The following is a 17,281-nucleotide window of genomic DNA, read 5'->3' as shown; positions in this document are numbered from 1 at the left end:
GATGTGTAAGGAGTTTTATCCCAGATTGGATTCATTCTGTTTTAGCCCGAGACTTCTAAACTATAGGCGTAAAGCAGGTCATGAACCCACAGTTTTGTCACAGCTTTGGTTATTAATTTGATTTATAAATTTAACACAAATAATTTAATTTGATATTTAAAAAATCTCGATCAATCTAATCATATACCCCTAAAATAGCTACATTATTTTATTCAAAGAAAGAAACATTCAATTTCAAAAAATAGACAGATAAAAATATTACTTAATTCCTCTGTTCTAGAAGATTGTCGGGGTTCAGAACATTAGAATTAATTAATCTCTTTGAAAAACATACAAATTAGTATAAATTTTAAAACAGAAATTGTTATAATTACATCATTTAATTATATTTGACTATTTAACTAATCAAAAAATTAGTACTACCATGATTTATTGATATTGATACGACGAATAGTACTAATATTTTCAACTTTAACAAAAAAAAAAATTGAATTTGAGTTTAATTAATAGAATTGATTTTGTTTGCAATGAGCGGATATAGAAGTTTAAACATAAATTTATTTGAATTTACTATTTCCTCTATTCATATTTACTTGTTCATATTTCGTCTTTTAGTTATCCCTTTTTACTTATACGTTTTGACAAATTAAGAAAGGACAATTTTTTTTTTCTATTTTATCCTCACTTAAACTTCTTGAAAATTTTAAGTTTTAATTCAATCTTTTTAAAACCATATTTAAGATAAATTATATTTTTATAAAATTAAAGAATAAACATAATATTCAATAAAAGCCACGTCTTTGAATTTTGTTTATGTTGATAATTTCTACACGTTCCATAGGTGTTCAAAATCTCTCAACATCAATAACTAGGCGCCAGCTTTGCCTAAAAAAAATCCTTTTTTTTTTTGACATTGTTTTCTTTGTTTTATAATATGATATAATTTTCATGGGTGTCATGTAGAATATTGAGGGAATCATGGATTTGGGTTTGGGGATGTTCTTTATTTATTGATATAAAAATGGGGTTTGTTGATTTTTTTGAATGATTAAAGAAAATGGGGATTCTTGGAAGTTTATTAGGAATTCTTGGTTTTGGAGTTGGAATTTCGATTGGTTTGATTGTGGGGTATTTTTTGTTCATATACTTTGAGCCCACAGATGTTAAGGTAAAATGCACTGCTTTTTATGTTAAAGATTGAATTTTTATTTTGGTTTTGATCATTATTGGGTTTGATATTTGGTGTTGATATGCTTTACTTGAGCTGAGCACTGCGTGTTGTAGTTGTTGTTGCTTTAAATGGTGTTTTAGTAGAGATTATTAAGGTAAAATGCACTGCTTTTAATTGGAAAAAGATTTGAGTTTTTATTTTTTCACTGTTTTGGTTTGATCATAATAGGATAGTAGCTATTGTTCTTTTCTCTGTTATTTTTTAGCATAGCTTCTCAACTACTGTGTTTCATTTCAATACTTGGTGTTGATATGCTTTATTTGAGCTGACAAGCTATCGGAAACAATGTCTCTACCTCATGTGATTAAACTGCGTTTGTTGTTGTTGTAGATTGGTTCTGTTTTTCTGCATATGTTGTTGTCTTGAATGGTGTTTCACTAGAAATTGTTAGCTTTGTTCAGTTATATTAGATGAGTGTTCGATGACACGATGCTGAAGTAGCTGATTTTGCTAATGATGGTGCAAAATCATTGGCGAATTCAGGGTCTATAGTTGGTGGATTTGGAATGAGTGTGATATTATTATATGTTTGTCGTTTAGTTTTTATTCATATGCACATGTAGTTAGAGGCTGAAGTAATGGGTTCAATTGAACTAGAAGTGAAGCTAGGTCCCCTTTATAATTCGTATACCGTGAAATAGGAAAAAAATGAACTTTTTTTTGATAATCGAGTTGAACCTACATAACCCGACCTAAATCCGCCTATTTCCAGTATTTTTATGTAAAGATGAAGATAGACATGTTGATATATAATATATAAAATTAAAAGCGATACGTCTTGAGCAATTTTCTGCTACTTTATAAGGTTTAACAAATGCAAACCAACTTATTCGAAAGTGAACTGAACTTCTCAAATGCGAAGCTGCAGGATTATCCAGAAAGTACAGCATTTGATGAAATTGAGCCAAACACGTTAGTTGATCTTCTACCTGAACTTCCCTTATGGGTGATGAATCCAGACTATGAGCGGGTAAGTGCTTGCCCCCTTGTTGAATTTAAATTCTTTCATCCTAATATCCCAAGTCAATCTTAACTAGGCAATGCTTCTATTCGTATTGGTGTGTAGGTTAACTGGTTCAATGATTTTATAGCTAATATGTGGCCTTATCTTGACAAGGTAATTGCGAATTCTTCACTTAGTATTTGCGACATATCATTTCATGGAAATGGTTTGAAGTATATCAGCATGCCTAAATAGTGTAGCCTGATTTTATTTCCTTTACAGGCAATTTGTGGAATTATTAAAAGCACATCCGAACCTATTTTTGCAGAGTATATTGGCAAATATCAGATAAAATCTATCGAGTTTGAGCAACTTACTCTTGGAACAATTCCTCCTAGATTGCATGGTGAGCACCATTTTCAGCTAGTAAATGAAATGTTGTGACAAGCCACCAAGTACAAATTGGAAGTTGTTCGTGTTTCATTTGAGCTCGATTGATATTGCAGGTATGAAAGTATATGATTCCAATGAAAAGGAGTTAGTATTTGAGTTTGCGGTCAGATGGGCTGGAAATCCAAATATAGTTGTGGCATTGAAGTTATTATCTCTAAACATCTCGGCACAGGTAAGACTAGTTTCCCTTATGTTCTTCTTTCAAAGATAGATTGACATAATAATCAAACAAAAGTGCTTTGGGATTTGCTTTTTTGTAACTTATCTGATTTATGTTATTTCTTTTGATCACTTTAGAAGAGTTCAGATACAAGGTTATATATTCTGTATAAAGATCGTAACAAGTTATTGTTTTTAGTGTATCTTAAAGATTAATGAATTTGCTTCAACAAGACATTATTGTAAGAACAACAAAATAAACATAAGAAAGAATTTTCACCAAGCTTAGCTATATTTATCTTCAGTTGATAGATTTCCAAGTGGCTTCTACAGCAAGGGCGACACTGAAACCTTTTGTCCCAACCTTCCCATGCTTTTCAAACATAGTAGTATCATTGACGAAGAAGGTACGTAAACTTGCAAAATATCTGTTGCTTTCAAAGATTCTAACCGTACTGATGAGTTGAAAATTGCAACGAATAATATAGTAATAACTCTTTATAGCTTCTCTAACTAAAAATAACAATCATATATGTAGCCAGAGGTAGACTTTGGGCTAAAAGTAATTGGAGGAGATCTCATGGCAATCCCTGGTTTACACCATTTTGTTCAGGTATGCTTACTTTTTTACCTAGTGTGTCTCTTAAGTACCAAACTCCATAGGCTAAGCTTGCATTGGATTTAAGTCAAAAGTTCCTTCACTCCCTTTTTTGTTGCAAAGGGACTGGTATCAAGTTTAATCATTTCTGAGAACTTTCACCAACTTGATCTGCGATTCCAAGGATAGAATCATAAGATTATTTCTTTGACCCGCAATCATTAGTATGCATCAAGGGAATTTACAGAACAAATAATTCAACTTGGCACTGATACAAAAACAATCTGCAATTTGAGTTAATTATGTTATTTCGACAGTTTAATTCTTAAAGTAAATAAACAAGCTGGAAGATGTTTGGTTACTAACAGATGTAAAATGCATTTGAGTCTGTAATGCAATAATAAGACAGGAAATAGTTAATACCGGACATCATAGAAAAGGCTTGGGTGAATACGTGGCTGCATATTAATTGTTGTAGAAAATGCGTACCCTGAAATCTTATACATTGGTTTTGATATGACTGAATTATAGTAGATAAAGTTACTGAATTAGGAAAGCTTATAAAAGGGAGTAACATAACATGATTTCTGCTTAAGAATTAAGATGTATTTCTCTCGAATAAGTCTGTTATACCAATTTTTCGTTTGTAAACATATAAATATCATGATACAATTGTATCTAAAGTTGGCCATTGTTGTTTACCTACACTCGAAAGTACATAGACTGAATAAAGTTTGCAGCTCTCCCTTGCATTTTATGTGTTTCTAGATTCAAACTGACTGTAACAGACAGGAATCTTTTAAATTATCCTTCTCAGCTAATTTTATCTGATAAATTCATTGGATGGCAGGAAACTATAAGCAAGCAAGTCGCCAGACTTTACCTCTGGCCACAAACGCTTGACATACCAATTCTTGACAGTTCAATGTAAGTTGTTAACAAACAATAATTTACTTGAAATATTGTCAATGGACTAACTTCTGACATCCATTTGCACTTCTGTTGTTGTGATACTTGTGAATTGTTGTTGTAGTAGTCTAATGCAATTTCTTAGACTTTGGTTTTCTCAAAATAGAGTCATCTTCCTTATTCTATTCCTCTAAAATTTCCTTTGTTCTTTGTCCAAGTCTTTCGAGTTCATGTATTTTACCATTCTTTGTGTACTGCAAAAGTTTCAAATTTCTATTGTTAAAATATGTAACATTCTACGATGGGCATCCAAAGGGATTTAAAAGGTTCTAGTCTGCTCTAGTTATTAAAATCAATTCTCGATACTCTACTTAAAGCCAAATTTTATATTGCCTCTACCTATTCTAAAGCTCTAGGCTTCTCTCGTGGTCATTGAATCACTAGCGCTGTTCTAGACACACTCTTTAGGCTGTTGAACGAAATCTTTGTCCCGCTCCACTCTTCTGCTTGTCGACCCACATAGATTATGCCTTACGGTTTGGTTAGATCAAAGTCTTAGAAATATGATGTCTCCCATATCGGATACCTAAATGCATCCAAAGTGGTTTAACCTTACAGAATTGGGTTGGATGCTCAAATTCTTTTTTATTTACTAACATTAGCTTTTGTATTTTTTTTATAGTGGAGCTGTAAAGAAGCCTGTTGGAATACTACATGTGAAGGTTCTGAGAGCCCAGAAACTTCTGAACATGGACTTTCTGAGTAAATCAGATCCATATGTTAAACTCAGCTTAGGTGGGGACATGCTTCCAGCAAAGAAGACTACTGTAAAGATGAACAGTCTAGATCCCGTGTGGGATGAGGATTTTAAATTGACGGTAAAGGATCCCGAGGCTCAAGTTCTGCAGCTGCATCTATATGACTGGGAAAAGGTCAGAATCTTAATTTGATTTATCATGGTATCGTGGCACCACATTGGTGTTTCAAACTTTTTACTTTAGAATCAAAGACCATCATAGTACTCCAAAGCTATACATACATACACTTCTTTGTAGTTTTCTGATGGCTAGAATCCTGGTTCTGATTTTCTGTTAAAAAGGAATTGTATTATGTACACCATGCATCTCAAATTTTAAAGACCCTCTTTTACTTTCTTGGAGTTTAAGAGTAAGATGGTTGAATATCAACTTGGTGGAGAAGCATAAGATTTTGAAAACTAGAGAAGTTATCTAAATAGATGTAATATCAAAGTTGTGTACTATGAACTATTAAGAGCTTCAGTTTGAATCCTTTGAGGTGGTAAAATGCAAAGGTTTTGTTTATTTCCAGTTTGATGTTCAAAATTACTCGTCTGTTGTCTACGAGACACAATGGCGATGGCCGATGAATTAGAGTGTTTAGTTGGCAGTTGAGACCAAGTTGAGGTGTCTAATGTGCACTCTCAAAATTGGAGTGCTTACTGTTTGAGTGTTTGTTTATGTGTTACACCTTTCTAAAAAAAGATATTGCAACAATCTCCTTGAAAACATGAATCGCTAGAAATACTTTACCTGTTGATTTTGATTATTTTTACCAAGAATAAGAACTAATATATCCTGATTTTCACTTTGTTTCACAGATTGGGGCGCATGACAAGTTGGGAATGCAAGTAGTTCCACTGAAATTGCTCAAGCCATATGAGAAGAAAGAACTAACTCTTGATTTGGTGAACAGCTTAAACCCAAACGACCCTCAGAATAAGAAGCCGCGAGGCCAACTTATGTTGGAAATGTCCTTCATTCCTTTCCAAGAAGATAGTGTAAAGTTTAGTGGACCTCTTAGTTTTCACGAAAGAAAGGAGAGTATTTCAAGCCTTTCAGATGACATTTCCTTACGTGGAGCAGGTTTGCTTTTGGTTACCGTTATTGCTGCTGAAGATGTAGAAGGGAAGAACCATACCAATCCTTATGCAGTCGTAGTGCTTCGAGGAGAAAAAAAGAAAACTAAGGTGATTCTTACACTCTCATATATACAGTTAACCATATAGTCGTATTCATAGTTTTGAACTTAATAGTTCAACCTTTAAGATTCAAAATTTAATATATATGTGTGTGTATACGTTCCGTTTTAAAAAAAAAAACTAGATTCACTTGAACCCATGCTCCGTTCACCTTTGGTTAACCATCTTATTGCTTTTGTTGCGTTAACCTTTATTTACCGACTACATTTAGGCAAGGAACAAAACGTGGAATCCAAAATGGGACGAAGAATTCCAGTTTATGTTGGAAGAAGCTCCATTGAAGGACCTAATCCATATTGAAGTCAAGAGCAAGAAGAGGAGATTTGGTTTTCGGTCTAAGGTAAACGAACCATCGTCAACAAATGTCCTCAGCTTCCATTACTGCAATCTTTGAATACAAAGAATGATATTTATTGCATTATAATTTCCTTTATCGTCTTTAGGAGGTACTTGGCTATGTCGATATCCAACTGAAAGATGTGATCTACAATGGACGTATCAACGAGAAGTACCATCTCATCAATTCTAAAGATGGGATTTTACATGTTGACATCAGATGGAAGGTGATCTAACAACTGCAGCCTCCTCTGTATTTCGGAATTATCCCTTTTGATATTAATCACATTGAGCTTAAAAGAAGAATCGAGGATCCATCTAGCCCACCCAGCTTGTTTGGGACTGAGGCGTAGTTTGGACAGTCTGATCAGAAGTTCTCCTAGTAGTTGTTGTGTTTTTCAAAATCACAGCACAATGCCCAGATCTTTTTGTTTGTTTATAAACCATGAAAAGAAATGCATACAAACATAACATGCACACATAAGCATGTTTATTGGTACTAGTATTGGTATATACCTTTTGTCTTCTCTTGTCATGTATATACTTGTTTGGGTATATCAATATCAATCCAATAATGAATGAACTACATCTCAAGTTAAACTTAGTTGAGGTCGATTATATGAATTCACTGTATAAAATATGGTATATTAAGGTTTATTTAATTAAATTCATATTGATACATTTATGACTCTATGATCTCTATGCAAATGGCAACTAGAGTTTAAAAACTTGTGGATGATTTGAATTATGAATTTGTATGAAAGTTTGTGTGTGTGTCTATGTGGAGAGGCACAAACCATAGATCCATTATTTGAATGAAGTAAAAATATGTGGTCCAAAATGTTGTGTGTTTGGCTTCTTCAAGGCCAATTGATATAGCAAATGAGACAGTTTGCAGCTGTGCCCTTGCAAGTGGCAACTGCCTTTGCTATCTCTTTCATTATTGTGAAACACTAGAAGTTGCATAATCTACAATTGGAACCTCCTAGCTAAGGTGATATATTCGATAAGTTGATACTACGTTAAATCTTGTCTAATCACATCTCTCTAATACTTGTTCGGTCCACCGTACCTCTTGTGAAACTATTTATAATCATCATCTCATACCTTCACGTTGAGGCATGTGTGTGTCACTTCTTCACATGTCTAAATCACCACTATTTGATATTGCGCAATAACTTCATAAAGAAATTAACATTTAATACACACATCATTCTCCTAGTTCAAGTAAAGTACAATACTAAAGGTCCTCAAACTTTAAAATAGATTTTTTCCAAAAAATCTAGCACAGTATCGAGTTTATAGTCTAAATATAGAATACGTGAATTCATGAATTTTTTTTTGTAAATATATATATTTTTCAGAATTGATATAATATTTCCTGGTGACACTTATGCTAAAAAAAAGCTAAACGATGCACTTAGTTAAATGTTTTGAGTTATTAGGGATCAATACTCACAATACACATTTATATTTTCTTTTTTGGATAATGCACGACGTGTATTCCTTAATTTCTGTTCGAAATTTCAGAGACACACTTATACAATATTTCTCGAAATTTATTTAATTAATAACTTTTTATGTCTTTTCAATCTATGTAGCAATATCTTGTGGCCCAACGATGATTTGACGTTGTCTCAAAATATCTCTTCAAACACCATATCCCAATAAAATATCCAACATCTCACATTATATATCTATCTACAGACAACACACTCTTATCTTCACAATTCTTTAGTTTCAATAAAAACCTTATCTTCATCCCCTTCTTCTCCAATGGCTTCTTCATCTTCTTCCCTCCATTTCCTTTCACTTACACCACAAACACTCCCAAAACCCACTTCCCAAACAACTTCAATTTCCTTCTTTTCACTTCCTTCTTCCTCTTTAAACCTTTCTTTATCATCTTCTTCAACCCCAAGATACTTTGAGTCTTCTCGTTTTGTTCGTAAAGTAACCCTTTCTGATTTTGACCAAATTGAGGAAGTTGGGGCTGGTGATGATGATGATGAGGAGGAAGGGGGTTTGAGTGATGAAGGTGCTTCATATCAAGAACGTAATGCCAATCCTGACCTTAAAATCTTTGTTGGTAATTTGCCTTTCAGTGTTGATAGTGCGTATCTTGCTGAGCTTTTTGAACGTGCTGGAGATGTTGAAATGGTTGAGGTAATTAAAAGATTCAATCTTTTTTATTGGGGTTTAGTTGTTTTGGTAATTTGAGATTTTGTTTGCTATGGTTGAGGTAATATAAAAAAGATTGAATCTTTTCAAACTTAAAAGCAGTAGAATTGGCCTTTTGGGCTTGCATTGTTTGCCTCCTATTGCACTAGGAGTGGGGTTTACCTTGTTTGCACTTAGCATCCAAAGGTAACTGCACTGGATGAGCTTTGCTGCTTGTAATACATTGTTATGGGAGAAAGATTTTGATCTTATTTGTGGTGTTTATATAGTTTTGAGGTTTGTTTGGCTATGTTTAAGTGAGAACCCTTGTGAAGTTTTGAATCTTTAAGGTCTGTGCAAATCATAAAAGTAGTAAAGTTTAAGTGGATATCTCTGAGTTGATAAGACGTTCACAAAATTCGACATGTTAATAGAGCAGTAAATGAATAATTGTTTTAAGTAGGGTTCTTGTTTAGATGATTTGATGTTTTGTTTGGCTTTGTTTAAATAAGTAACCATGTGCATTTTGATTTTTTATGGTTTGTGCTAACCTAAAAGTAGTAAAGTGGCTATTTTCGATAAGATGTTCCCACAATTCAACATATTATCAGAGCAATCTCATACATGAGGGGATATATAGCATATCTAAGAGTGACAAGTAAATGTGTCTTATCCTCCCAACTTAAACTTTAAGATGAGGTTTTTTATACTATTCAACAAGGTTTTTACTGGATAAATTTATTTATGCCCTGCGGATCCTTTGGGGTTGCTCAAATGGTTTGGCTTTGGACTTTCCTAATGGAGGTCTCAAGTTTGAAGCCCCTTGCTTGCGACAGTAGGGGTTGGCCTTTTAGGGTGAGCTCGTCGCACGGGATTTGCCCAGTGCAGTTTACCTCTCATGTGTCGTTTGCGAGCTATGGCAAAGGAGTATGGTTCCCTTGTCATATTGAAGAAACTTTTATTTTTGCCTTAAGGTGTTATAGAAGGAAATTGTTCCGGCTTCTTTATTTTTCGCTGCACTTAAGCATAAATGGTCGTTGATTTCAATCTTGATTGGGAGAGTGAGGATGTGAAGAATTGGATAAGAGGTTTAAATGGACTTAATGGAGCTGCTAACTTTTGCAGGTTATCTATGACAAGCTTACAGGAAGAAGCAGAGGTTTTGGCTTTGTGACAATGTCCTCCAAAGAGGCAGTTGAAGCTGCCTGTCAACAATTTAATGGCTATGTAAATTCTTTTGCTTTGTTGTCTTTTCTTGGTGATGCGTGTGTCCAAATATTCTCTTTAGTCCTGAATTTCCGTTTTCTTGGATATCTTAATTTATTTTTGGAATTTGACTGTTCTGTTCAGTTTACGATTTGAAATGGTCTAACGGAAGACCAGTACTCCCTTTTAATATTAACATATTTTGCAAAGTGCCATAATGCAGATTTCAAAACTAATTCTGATGATGAAATGCCCCCCCAAAACTATAAAAAATTGTGGAACCTAATATGCTTGTTGTTAGTAATACTTTCTTTATGCAAAATTTCTTTGCTGAAATTCAACACTAAGCATATTTGATTCTTTTGGCAGGAAATTGACGGGAGGGCACTGAGGGTGAATTCTGGGCCAGCACCACCCAAAAGGGAGAATTCTTTCGGGGGCAATTCTTCTTACCAGGGAGGCAGGGGTGGAGGGAGTATGGACAGCTCCAACAGAGTCTACGTAGGAAACCTTGCATGGAGTGTTGACCAACAACAACTTGAGACCTTGTTCAGTGAGCAAGGAAAGGTCGTGGATGCCAAAGTAGTCTATGATAGAGATAGCGGTAGATCAAGGGGCTTTGGATTTGTAACATACAGTTCCGCTCAGGAGGTCAACGATGCAATTGAAAGCCTGGATGGTGTTGTAAGTCATTCTTACTCAGCTACATTATGTATCTTTCTTTATGTTCTGTATGTGCATGTGTCTGTCTTCACAAGTTGGTCTCATTTTCCATCCAGAGGCTGGATTTTTACCGGCTTAACATTGTGGGTTTCAATCCTCTAAATATTTTTCCCTTTGACTTGTCTTCGCTAGTAGATATGTAATATACCGTCAATCTAATCTGGTATAATATCATTCATGAATCTATTTTGCATTCTTTTCTATAAACTTCTATATGATTTTCTTCTAGTAAAATGAGCTTTTATGATCGTACTTTTGATTGTTTTCCATGTTGAACTTTGTGTAGGATCTAGGTGGCCGGGCTATCCGTGTAAGTCCTGCTGAAGCTCGTCCACCCAGACGTCAATTCTGAAGATTGTAGCCAACATCTTTTTGACCGAGAAAAGGCTTGAGGTAAACAACTCGTGTTCTCTCTTTTCCTGGGTTGTTTCTTGAGACTTCACATCTTGATATTTATTAATATATCTATGTTCAATTGTCATTCGATTAGAAGTTTCAAAAGTCGAACCAAAACATATGCTTCTGCTTATAAAAGTGAATAATTTACATGGCAGGGTCCAGGAGATGACGATAATTGCAGAAATGAATGAGTTATTAACTTTGCAACAGCTATATCTTAAACTTGCGCGGACAAACTACTCTCTACTTCTGGACTAACTAGAGCTCTCAAGTAAATTAGTTTTCGTAATGTATGTTCTGAAATTGCCTCAGGAAGATATCCCTGATCTTGTAATATGATTCTATCCATCACTTGTTGACAATCAAGACAATGAAAAAGTTTGATACTCTTCGAAAATGTATCTTAGCGCGAACCAATCCCTGTTCTACATATGAATTAGCTAGAATTGTGTGTTTGTTTGTGCCTATGCCTCTACAATTGAAGTGATTTTTAGTAAAACTTATAGTAGTTGATTTTGTATTGAAATTCCAGTGAAGATAAAGAACAGAACAATACTGAGTTATGTTCATCCTTTGATAATGTTGATTCTTTTTCTGTTTTTTGTAGACAAGTTTATGAAAATTTTTACTGTCTTTTTCTATGGAGTTGAATATTCACAAATTACTAAATCCAATTTATTCAATGGAATTCAAATAATATTTTGAAAATGTGGATCCATTACTTTGTCTTTTCTCCAAATTTTAGTTAAATTTAACATCAAAACAAAATACATTCAAATATTCAATATTTAGTCCTGTTACATGATTCTTAACAATGTTCACTAGTTCAAAATCCATAACAATGTTCAGACATATAAACATTTTCAAACAATATATATATATATATGATTGCTAAGACCATACTCGCAATTTATGTATGACATGTTTCAAAGAATATATTTGATATGATCGAACTAATACACCCGTCCATACATAGTGTTTTGATCTAAGATTTCTATTCTTCTACAACAGAACGATTTTATCCTGAGCATGAACCATGTCTTCTACTAAGCAAAAATCTATCAGGTATATATGTATGAGAATCCTTTAATTTGTGGCTTAAGTACTAAAATCTTATGATATTTTGTTAAAGTTGTTTCGAAATGCAACACATTTTTGTACTAGTTTCTTTTCTATGTTGCTCGAGCTCTTCAAAAGTACTGTCAGGTGTGTGTCAGATCGTCCAAAAGTACATACATACAGGTCTGACAACATTTTTGAAAAGTACGAGCAATATAGTCGTGTATTTAATCAGTAGACTCTAACTCTAAGTCATGATCATCTCTGTTCAATCAGATTTCCAAATGACTTTGACATATCAAAAACTGGATCATACAATGTGTCGAAATTCCTCAAAGCTATCTCCATCAAGAACCACGAACAAACGTCTAGTTCAAACCTCGAGAAGGTAGAAATAGAGCCAAAAATGAAGGTGTTTCGAAAGAAAAAGCTTTCAAGAGTATTTTCAGAGGACTATGATGGGGTGCAATGGAAGATATTAGATCCGCGAGGACGTCTTATAAACATATGGAACAAATGTTTCCTTATTGCTTCTCTAACTTCTCTGTTTGTTGATCCATTGTTCTTCTATTTACCTAGTGTTGACGATGAAATCTGTATGGATGCAAGTTATCCTATGGAGATAGTCCTTACAATCGTTCGATCAGTCATAGATGCATTTTATCTGGTTCAGATTTTAGTTCAGTTTCGTACAGCTTACGTTGCACCTTCCTCTCGTGTTTTTGGAAGAGGTGAGCTAGTTATTGATTCTTCAAAGATTGCTTCAAGGTATCTGCGTAAGGACTTTTTGCTCGACATCTTGGCTACTCTTCCTCTTCCTCAGGTACAACTTAGCCCTCTACTTGTGTAGCTAAGTCGACTGTAGGATGGTCAGTTGAACAATCTTCGTCAGAAAATCATACTGTGTTTTATATAGATATGTATATCAAATCTTGAACATCTTTAACGAAATTTCTGTTTTCAGGTTTTGATTTGGGCTGCAATCCCATCTCTGAGAGGTTCGAATAGGATCGGTGCAAAACACGCCTTACGACTAACTATCATTTCTCAGTTCCTCTTGAGGCTATGTCTGATTTTTCCACTTTCATCTCACATTATCAAGACCACTGGTGTAATGGTGGAAGCTGCTTGGGCTGGCGCGGTTTATAACCTCGTGCTCTTCATGTTGGCAAGTCATGTAAGTTATACGTGATTACTTACATGTACTATCTACAGTCAAACCTCTATATAACGACCTTGGTTGTCTGGTTGTTATAGAGAACATATTATATTACAGAAAACGAATGTTATAGAGAGGTCTGACTTTAAGTTGTTGACTTATCGATCATTTTGTTTACGATTTTTGTTAAGGTCATGGGATCTTGCTGGTACCTTTTAGCTGTGGAGAGGCAAGAACAGTGTTGGAAGAAGATTTGTGATCAACAGCAACCATATTGCCAGTATTGGTATTTCGACTGCCAGAGGAAGAACAATAGCAGTAGAATCGCGTGGTACCCGTGGAGCAATATATCTACATTATGTGGTCCTAGCAGCAACTTCTTCCAATTTGGAATCTTTAAAGATGCACTGACTTATCGCGTTACACAGTCATCGTTCTTGAACAAGTATTCGTATTGTTTTTGGTGGGGATTAAGGAACCTAAGGTAACGAAATGTAGCTAAACATCTGTTATTTTTCGATTTAATGTTTCAACTTTTTGTAATCGAATATTTGCAGCTCTATTGGGCAGAATCTCCTGACTACTACTGACATTAATGAGATAAATTTCGCGGTTGTTCTTGCAATTCTTGGATTATTGCTATTCGCATTACTTATTGGGAATATGCAGGTAAGTTTTTAGATGATAAAGGGACATAGTTTTCGATATCTTAGCACTGAAAATATGTTAATTTTTTATACTAGACCTTCCTTCAATCTACTACTATGAGACTCGAAGAATGGAGGATTAGGAGGACGGATACAGAAGAATGGATGCATCATCGTCAACTCCCTCACGATCTAAAGGAGAGGGTCCGGAAATATGATTTGTATCGTTGGGTTACAACACGAGGTGTTGATGAAGAATCCATTGTTAGAAGCCTTCCTGTTGATCTCAGAAGGGACATCAAACGTCATCTTTGTCTTGATCTAGTTCGTCGAGTGAGTATCATATATACTTCTGTCAGACTCCCTCTGTCCCAATTTATACGTCTTACTTACCTTTTTGGTATCTCGTTCTATATTTAGTTAAGTTGGTCGTGTAGGTACCTTTGTTTGATCAAATGGATGAGTGTATCTTAGATGCAATATGTGAAAGGTTGAAACCACTTCTATACACCGCGGGAACTTGCCTAGTTCGCGAAGCTGATCCTGTGAACGAAATGCACTTCATTATAAGAGGACATTTGGATTCCTACACTACTGATGGAGGAAGAACAGGTTTCTTTAACTCGTGTCAGCTCGGTCCATGTGATTTCTGTGGTGAAGAATTACTAACATGGGCACTAGACCCTCGTCCGAGCATCATCCTTCCCTCCTCTACACGTACAGTAACCGTGCTCACTGAAGTAGAAACGTTTGCATTGGCTGCAGAAGATGTGACATTCGTGGCATCACAGTTCCGTAAACTGCATAGCAAACAGTTGAGGCATACATTCAGGTTTTACTCGAACCAGTGGAGGACTTGGGCCGCGTGTTTTATACAAGCAGCCTGGTTTCGATACAAGAGAAGGAAAGAGGCTGCTGCGTTGAATAAGGCGAAACAGTGTCCCCTGGCTCCTCCTCTGCCTACTGCACCACGAGATGAACGAATCAGAAGCGTGTCGTTGGGACAAAAGGCTTCAGAGTTTGCTGTGTATGCTGCAACATTGGCAGCAAGCAACAGAAAAGGTGCAAGTATGAGAGGAGAACTAGAAATCATTAGTTCATTACAAAAGCCTGTGGAACCTGATTTTTCCGTTACGGATAGATGAATGAACGCAAATGCTCGAGCCAGGATTTTAAGTTCATGAGTTTTGAACACATTATTAATACATATTGAATGTATTTTTTCAATACAAATGTAGGATTCGAGCCAAAGTTACTGAGTTTTGCTGAGCCATATTAGACTGTGAATATGAAATACAGTATTGTTGTATCATAAAAGTTACATACTAGTTGAACATTTTCCTAAAAATTGTACGTATATTTTGATCCTATTGGTAAACTAGTTGGCCGAACGATATATATTTGTAACTTTAAGATTCTATTTTTTCTGGTGTCTGGACCTTTGGGCTATTTACTAATTGAAGGCCCAAACTCAAGAATGTGGCCTGGCCCAGTTTATGTTCAATAAAACATTTGGGCTTTTTAATTAAGCATGAAATTCATATGTTTTGGCTAGTGAGAATGAGAAAAATAAAACTTGAAGTTACGTGAATTCAGTTTACTGAGGATACGACCCTATAAAGGAAAATATGTAGATCGATAGATAGCCGAGTAATTGTTTAATGATGGATGTAAGCTAATATACACACTCATGGAGCAACTTTTTTTTTTTTTAATTATTATTATTCTACATCATCAGTATAATTTAACTGATCATATTTAAACATTATTTTATATTCAATGCGATACTTCTCAAAACAAATCGATATTATTTATTTATCAAAAGTGAATACTAAACACCAGACGAAAACAAAAAAAAAAGTTGAAATTTGACAGTTAATACCGTTAGGATGTCAAAAAAAAAAAAGTTAATAATGCCTTATTACACCCAATAAAGTCTACCAAAAGTAAACCACTAATATGTCTTTATCAAAATATCAATTATTCTCATTAATTACTTTATAAATATCATTAGTATTTTTATACTGTAATTACGGATATAATTACAGAAAAAAAAAGTTTATCATCCATTCATCATCATTATTCTCCATAATTTTTGTTGGTATTTTGTCATCTTATAAGGATAAGTTTATTAGGAATTATAAATAATTTAATTTGAGAATTAATATTGATTGGATATCTACCAATAAATGACGAGATAACATATTGAATATATATAGTTAGACTAGAAAAGATAGAATTACCTCTCTAGACTATATATGACTCACAGAGATATAACTTAATAAAATTAAGATTTGATTATCTTCTGGACTCATTTTTTCTTTAGATTTCGTATACATTTTTTACTTACGTAATATTCAAATATCTCACGTGTGTTTTGACTGTGTAGAGTCGCAAAGCGTTTTTTTTAAACCATGCATGTTTTTTTGGTCTAAAATGGCGGCCATTCCATGCATGCCTATGAAAGCTATTTATCAAGAAACATGAAACCAATATGTTTGCTTTCTTTCGGGATCGAGTTTCTGGATATTAAGTTGTTTTTGTTAAGAAATGTATTATTTCAAATTTCAATTAGACTCTAATATAGATATTAAATATCGAAAAAAAAATTCAAAATTCAAAATATTAAAAAATAATATTTTTTTAATTTACTTTTTTTTTTCCTTTTGAAATTGAAATCAATTACTCCCTCCGTTTCAAAAATGATGATTTAATTTGACTTGGAACGGAATTTAAGAAAAGAAATAAGACATTTTAATCTTGTGGGTCAAAATTAAAGTTATGTCAAATGTACCAAAATGTCCTTTAATCTTGTGATCTTAAACATGTCACGTGGAAAGTTAAAGATAAAGTGTTGCCAAAAAAGGAAATCGATCATTCTTTTTGAAACAGACTAAAAAAATAGAATCATTCTTTTTAAAACGGAGAGAATAATTTTATTTTTTTTTACATTTCCTTACTCGTATATTTAGGTAAATTTCAAAAAATAGTTATATTAAAGAATAAAAATAGTTGAAATCAGACTTCTAATATCGAATCAAAACAAATTAGAATAAAAATTATAACCTTTCGATATACTTAACATGATTTTCTTTTTGTTTTCTAAGAAAAGGCTCAATTCTTATCAATTTTTTTTATTGTTCTTCCATTATTCGGTTAATTAACTAATAAAACTTCTTTCATCTTCATAATAATTTATATAATAATATATAAATTTCTTAAATATTTTAACAAAAAGATTTCACATTATTTTTTTTAAAATCCAAAATAACTCAAAAAGAAAACCAATGAGAAAATAGT

General features: G+C 33.8%; 3 protein-coding genes across 7 annotated transcripts; all 3 read left to right on the top strand.

Annotated features, from left to right (window-relative positions):
* The first annotated feature begins 800 nt into the window (after positions 1–800).
* LOC101245487 (synaptotagmin-3) lies at positions 801–7,214 on the top strand. 5 transcript variants are annotated; one of them, XM_004246606.5, is made up of 12 exons: positions 801–1,168; positions 2,100–2,201; positions 2,298–2,348; positions 2,457–2,580; positions 2,681–2,799; positions 3,092–3,193; positions 3,325–3,399; positions 4,235–4,311; positions 4,976–5,225; positions 5,912–6,280; positions 6,504–6,632; positions 6,736–7,214. In XM_004246606.5, exons 1-12 carry the CDS (start codon positions 1,058–1,060, stop codon positions 6,862–6,864), a joined length of 1,638 nt encoding a protein of 545 aa, XP_004246654.2. In that variant the 5' UTR covers positions 801–1,057; the 3' UTR covers positions 6,865–7,214. The 5 variants fall into 5 exon arrangements, with proteins under 5 accessions (XP_004246654.2, XP_010325984.2, XP_025888617.1 ...); XM_010327682.4 differs by having other exon boundaries at positions 814–1,168; positions 2,094–2,201; XM_026032832.2 differs by having other exon boundaries at positions 840–1,168; positions 2,094–2,201; positions 3,329–3,399.
* Positions 7,215–8,225: 1,011 nt separating this feature from the next.
* Positions 8,226–11,513, top strand: LOC101245790 (29 kDa ribonucleoprotein A, chloroplastic). The gene is made up of 5 exons (XM_004246607.5): positions 8,226–8,794; positions 9,914–10,015; positions 10,364–10,678; positions 11,004–11,110; positions 11,272–11,513. Exons 1-4 carry the CDS (start codon positions 8,405–8,407, stop codon positions 11,067–11,069), a joined length of 873 nt encoding a protein of 290 aa, XP_004246655.2. The 5' UTR covers positions 8,226–8,404; the 3' UTR covers positions 11,070–11,110; positions 11,272–11,513.
* A 304-nt stretch (positions 11,514–11,817) lies between these two features.
* On the top strand, positions 11,818–15,490 carry LOC101244112 (protein CNGC15b-like). The gene is made up of 7 exons (XM_004246867.5): positions 11,818–12,181; positions 12,452–12,998; positions 13,140–13,352; positions 13,526–13,818; positions 13,892–14,003; positions 14,078–14,314; positions 14,419–15,490. The coding sequence occupies exons 1-7, from the start codon at positions 12,153–12,155 to the stop codon at positions 15,124–15,126; spliced, it is 2,139 nt and encodes a 712-aa protein (XP_004246915.3). The 5' UTR covers positions 11,818–12,152; the 3' UTR covers positions 15,127–15,490.
* Positions 15,491–17,281: the final 1,791 nt, after the last annotated feature.

The sequence above is a fragment of the Solanum lycopersicum genome, chromosome 9, assembly GCF_036512215.1.
Source record: "Solanum lycopersicum chromosome 9, SLM_r2.1".
Taxonomy (NCBI): Eukaryota; Viridiplantae; Streptophyta; class Magnoliopsida; order Solanales; family Solanaceae; genus Solanum; species Solanum lycopersicum.
This window is presented reverse-complemented; position numbering and strand designations above follow the sequence as displayed.

Coding starts and splice junctions, on each gene's coding strand:
- LOC101245487 (XM_010327682.4), top strand. CDS start 1,058: ATGGGGATTCTTGGAAGTTTATTAGGAATTCTTGGTTTTGGAGTTGGA. Junction 2,581..2,680: donor AATTCCTCCTAGATTGCATG/GTGAGCACCATT, acceptor TTGATATTGCAG/GTATGAAAGTATATGATTCC. Junction 6,281..6,503: donor GAGAAAAAAAGAAAACTAAG/GTGATTCTTACA, acceptor GACTACATTTAG/GCAAGGAACAAAACGTGGAA.
- LOC101245790 (XM_004246607.5), top strand. CDS start 8,405: ATGGCTTCTTCATCTTCTTCCCTCCATTTCCTTTCACTTACACCACAA. Junction 10,016..10,363: donor GTCAACAATTTAATGGCTAT/GTAAATTCTTTT, acceptor TTCTTTTGGCAG/GAAATTGACGGGAGGGCACT. Junction 10,679..11,003: donor TTGAAAGCCTGGATGGTGTT/GTAAGTCATTCT, acceptor AACTTTGTGTAG/GATCTAGGTGGCCGGGCTAT.
- LOC101244112 (XM_004246867.5), top strand. CDS start 12,153: ATGTCTTCTACTAAGCAAAAATCTATCAG. Junction 12,182..12,451: donor ACTAAGCAAAAATCTATCAG/GTATATATGTAT, acceptor CTGTTCAATCAG/ATTTCCAAATGACTTTGACA. Junction 14,315..14,418: donor GTCTTGATCTAGTTCGTCGA/GTGAGTATCATA, acceptor TTGGTCGTGTAG/GTACCTTTGTTTGATCAAAT.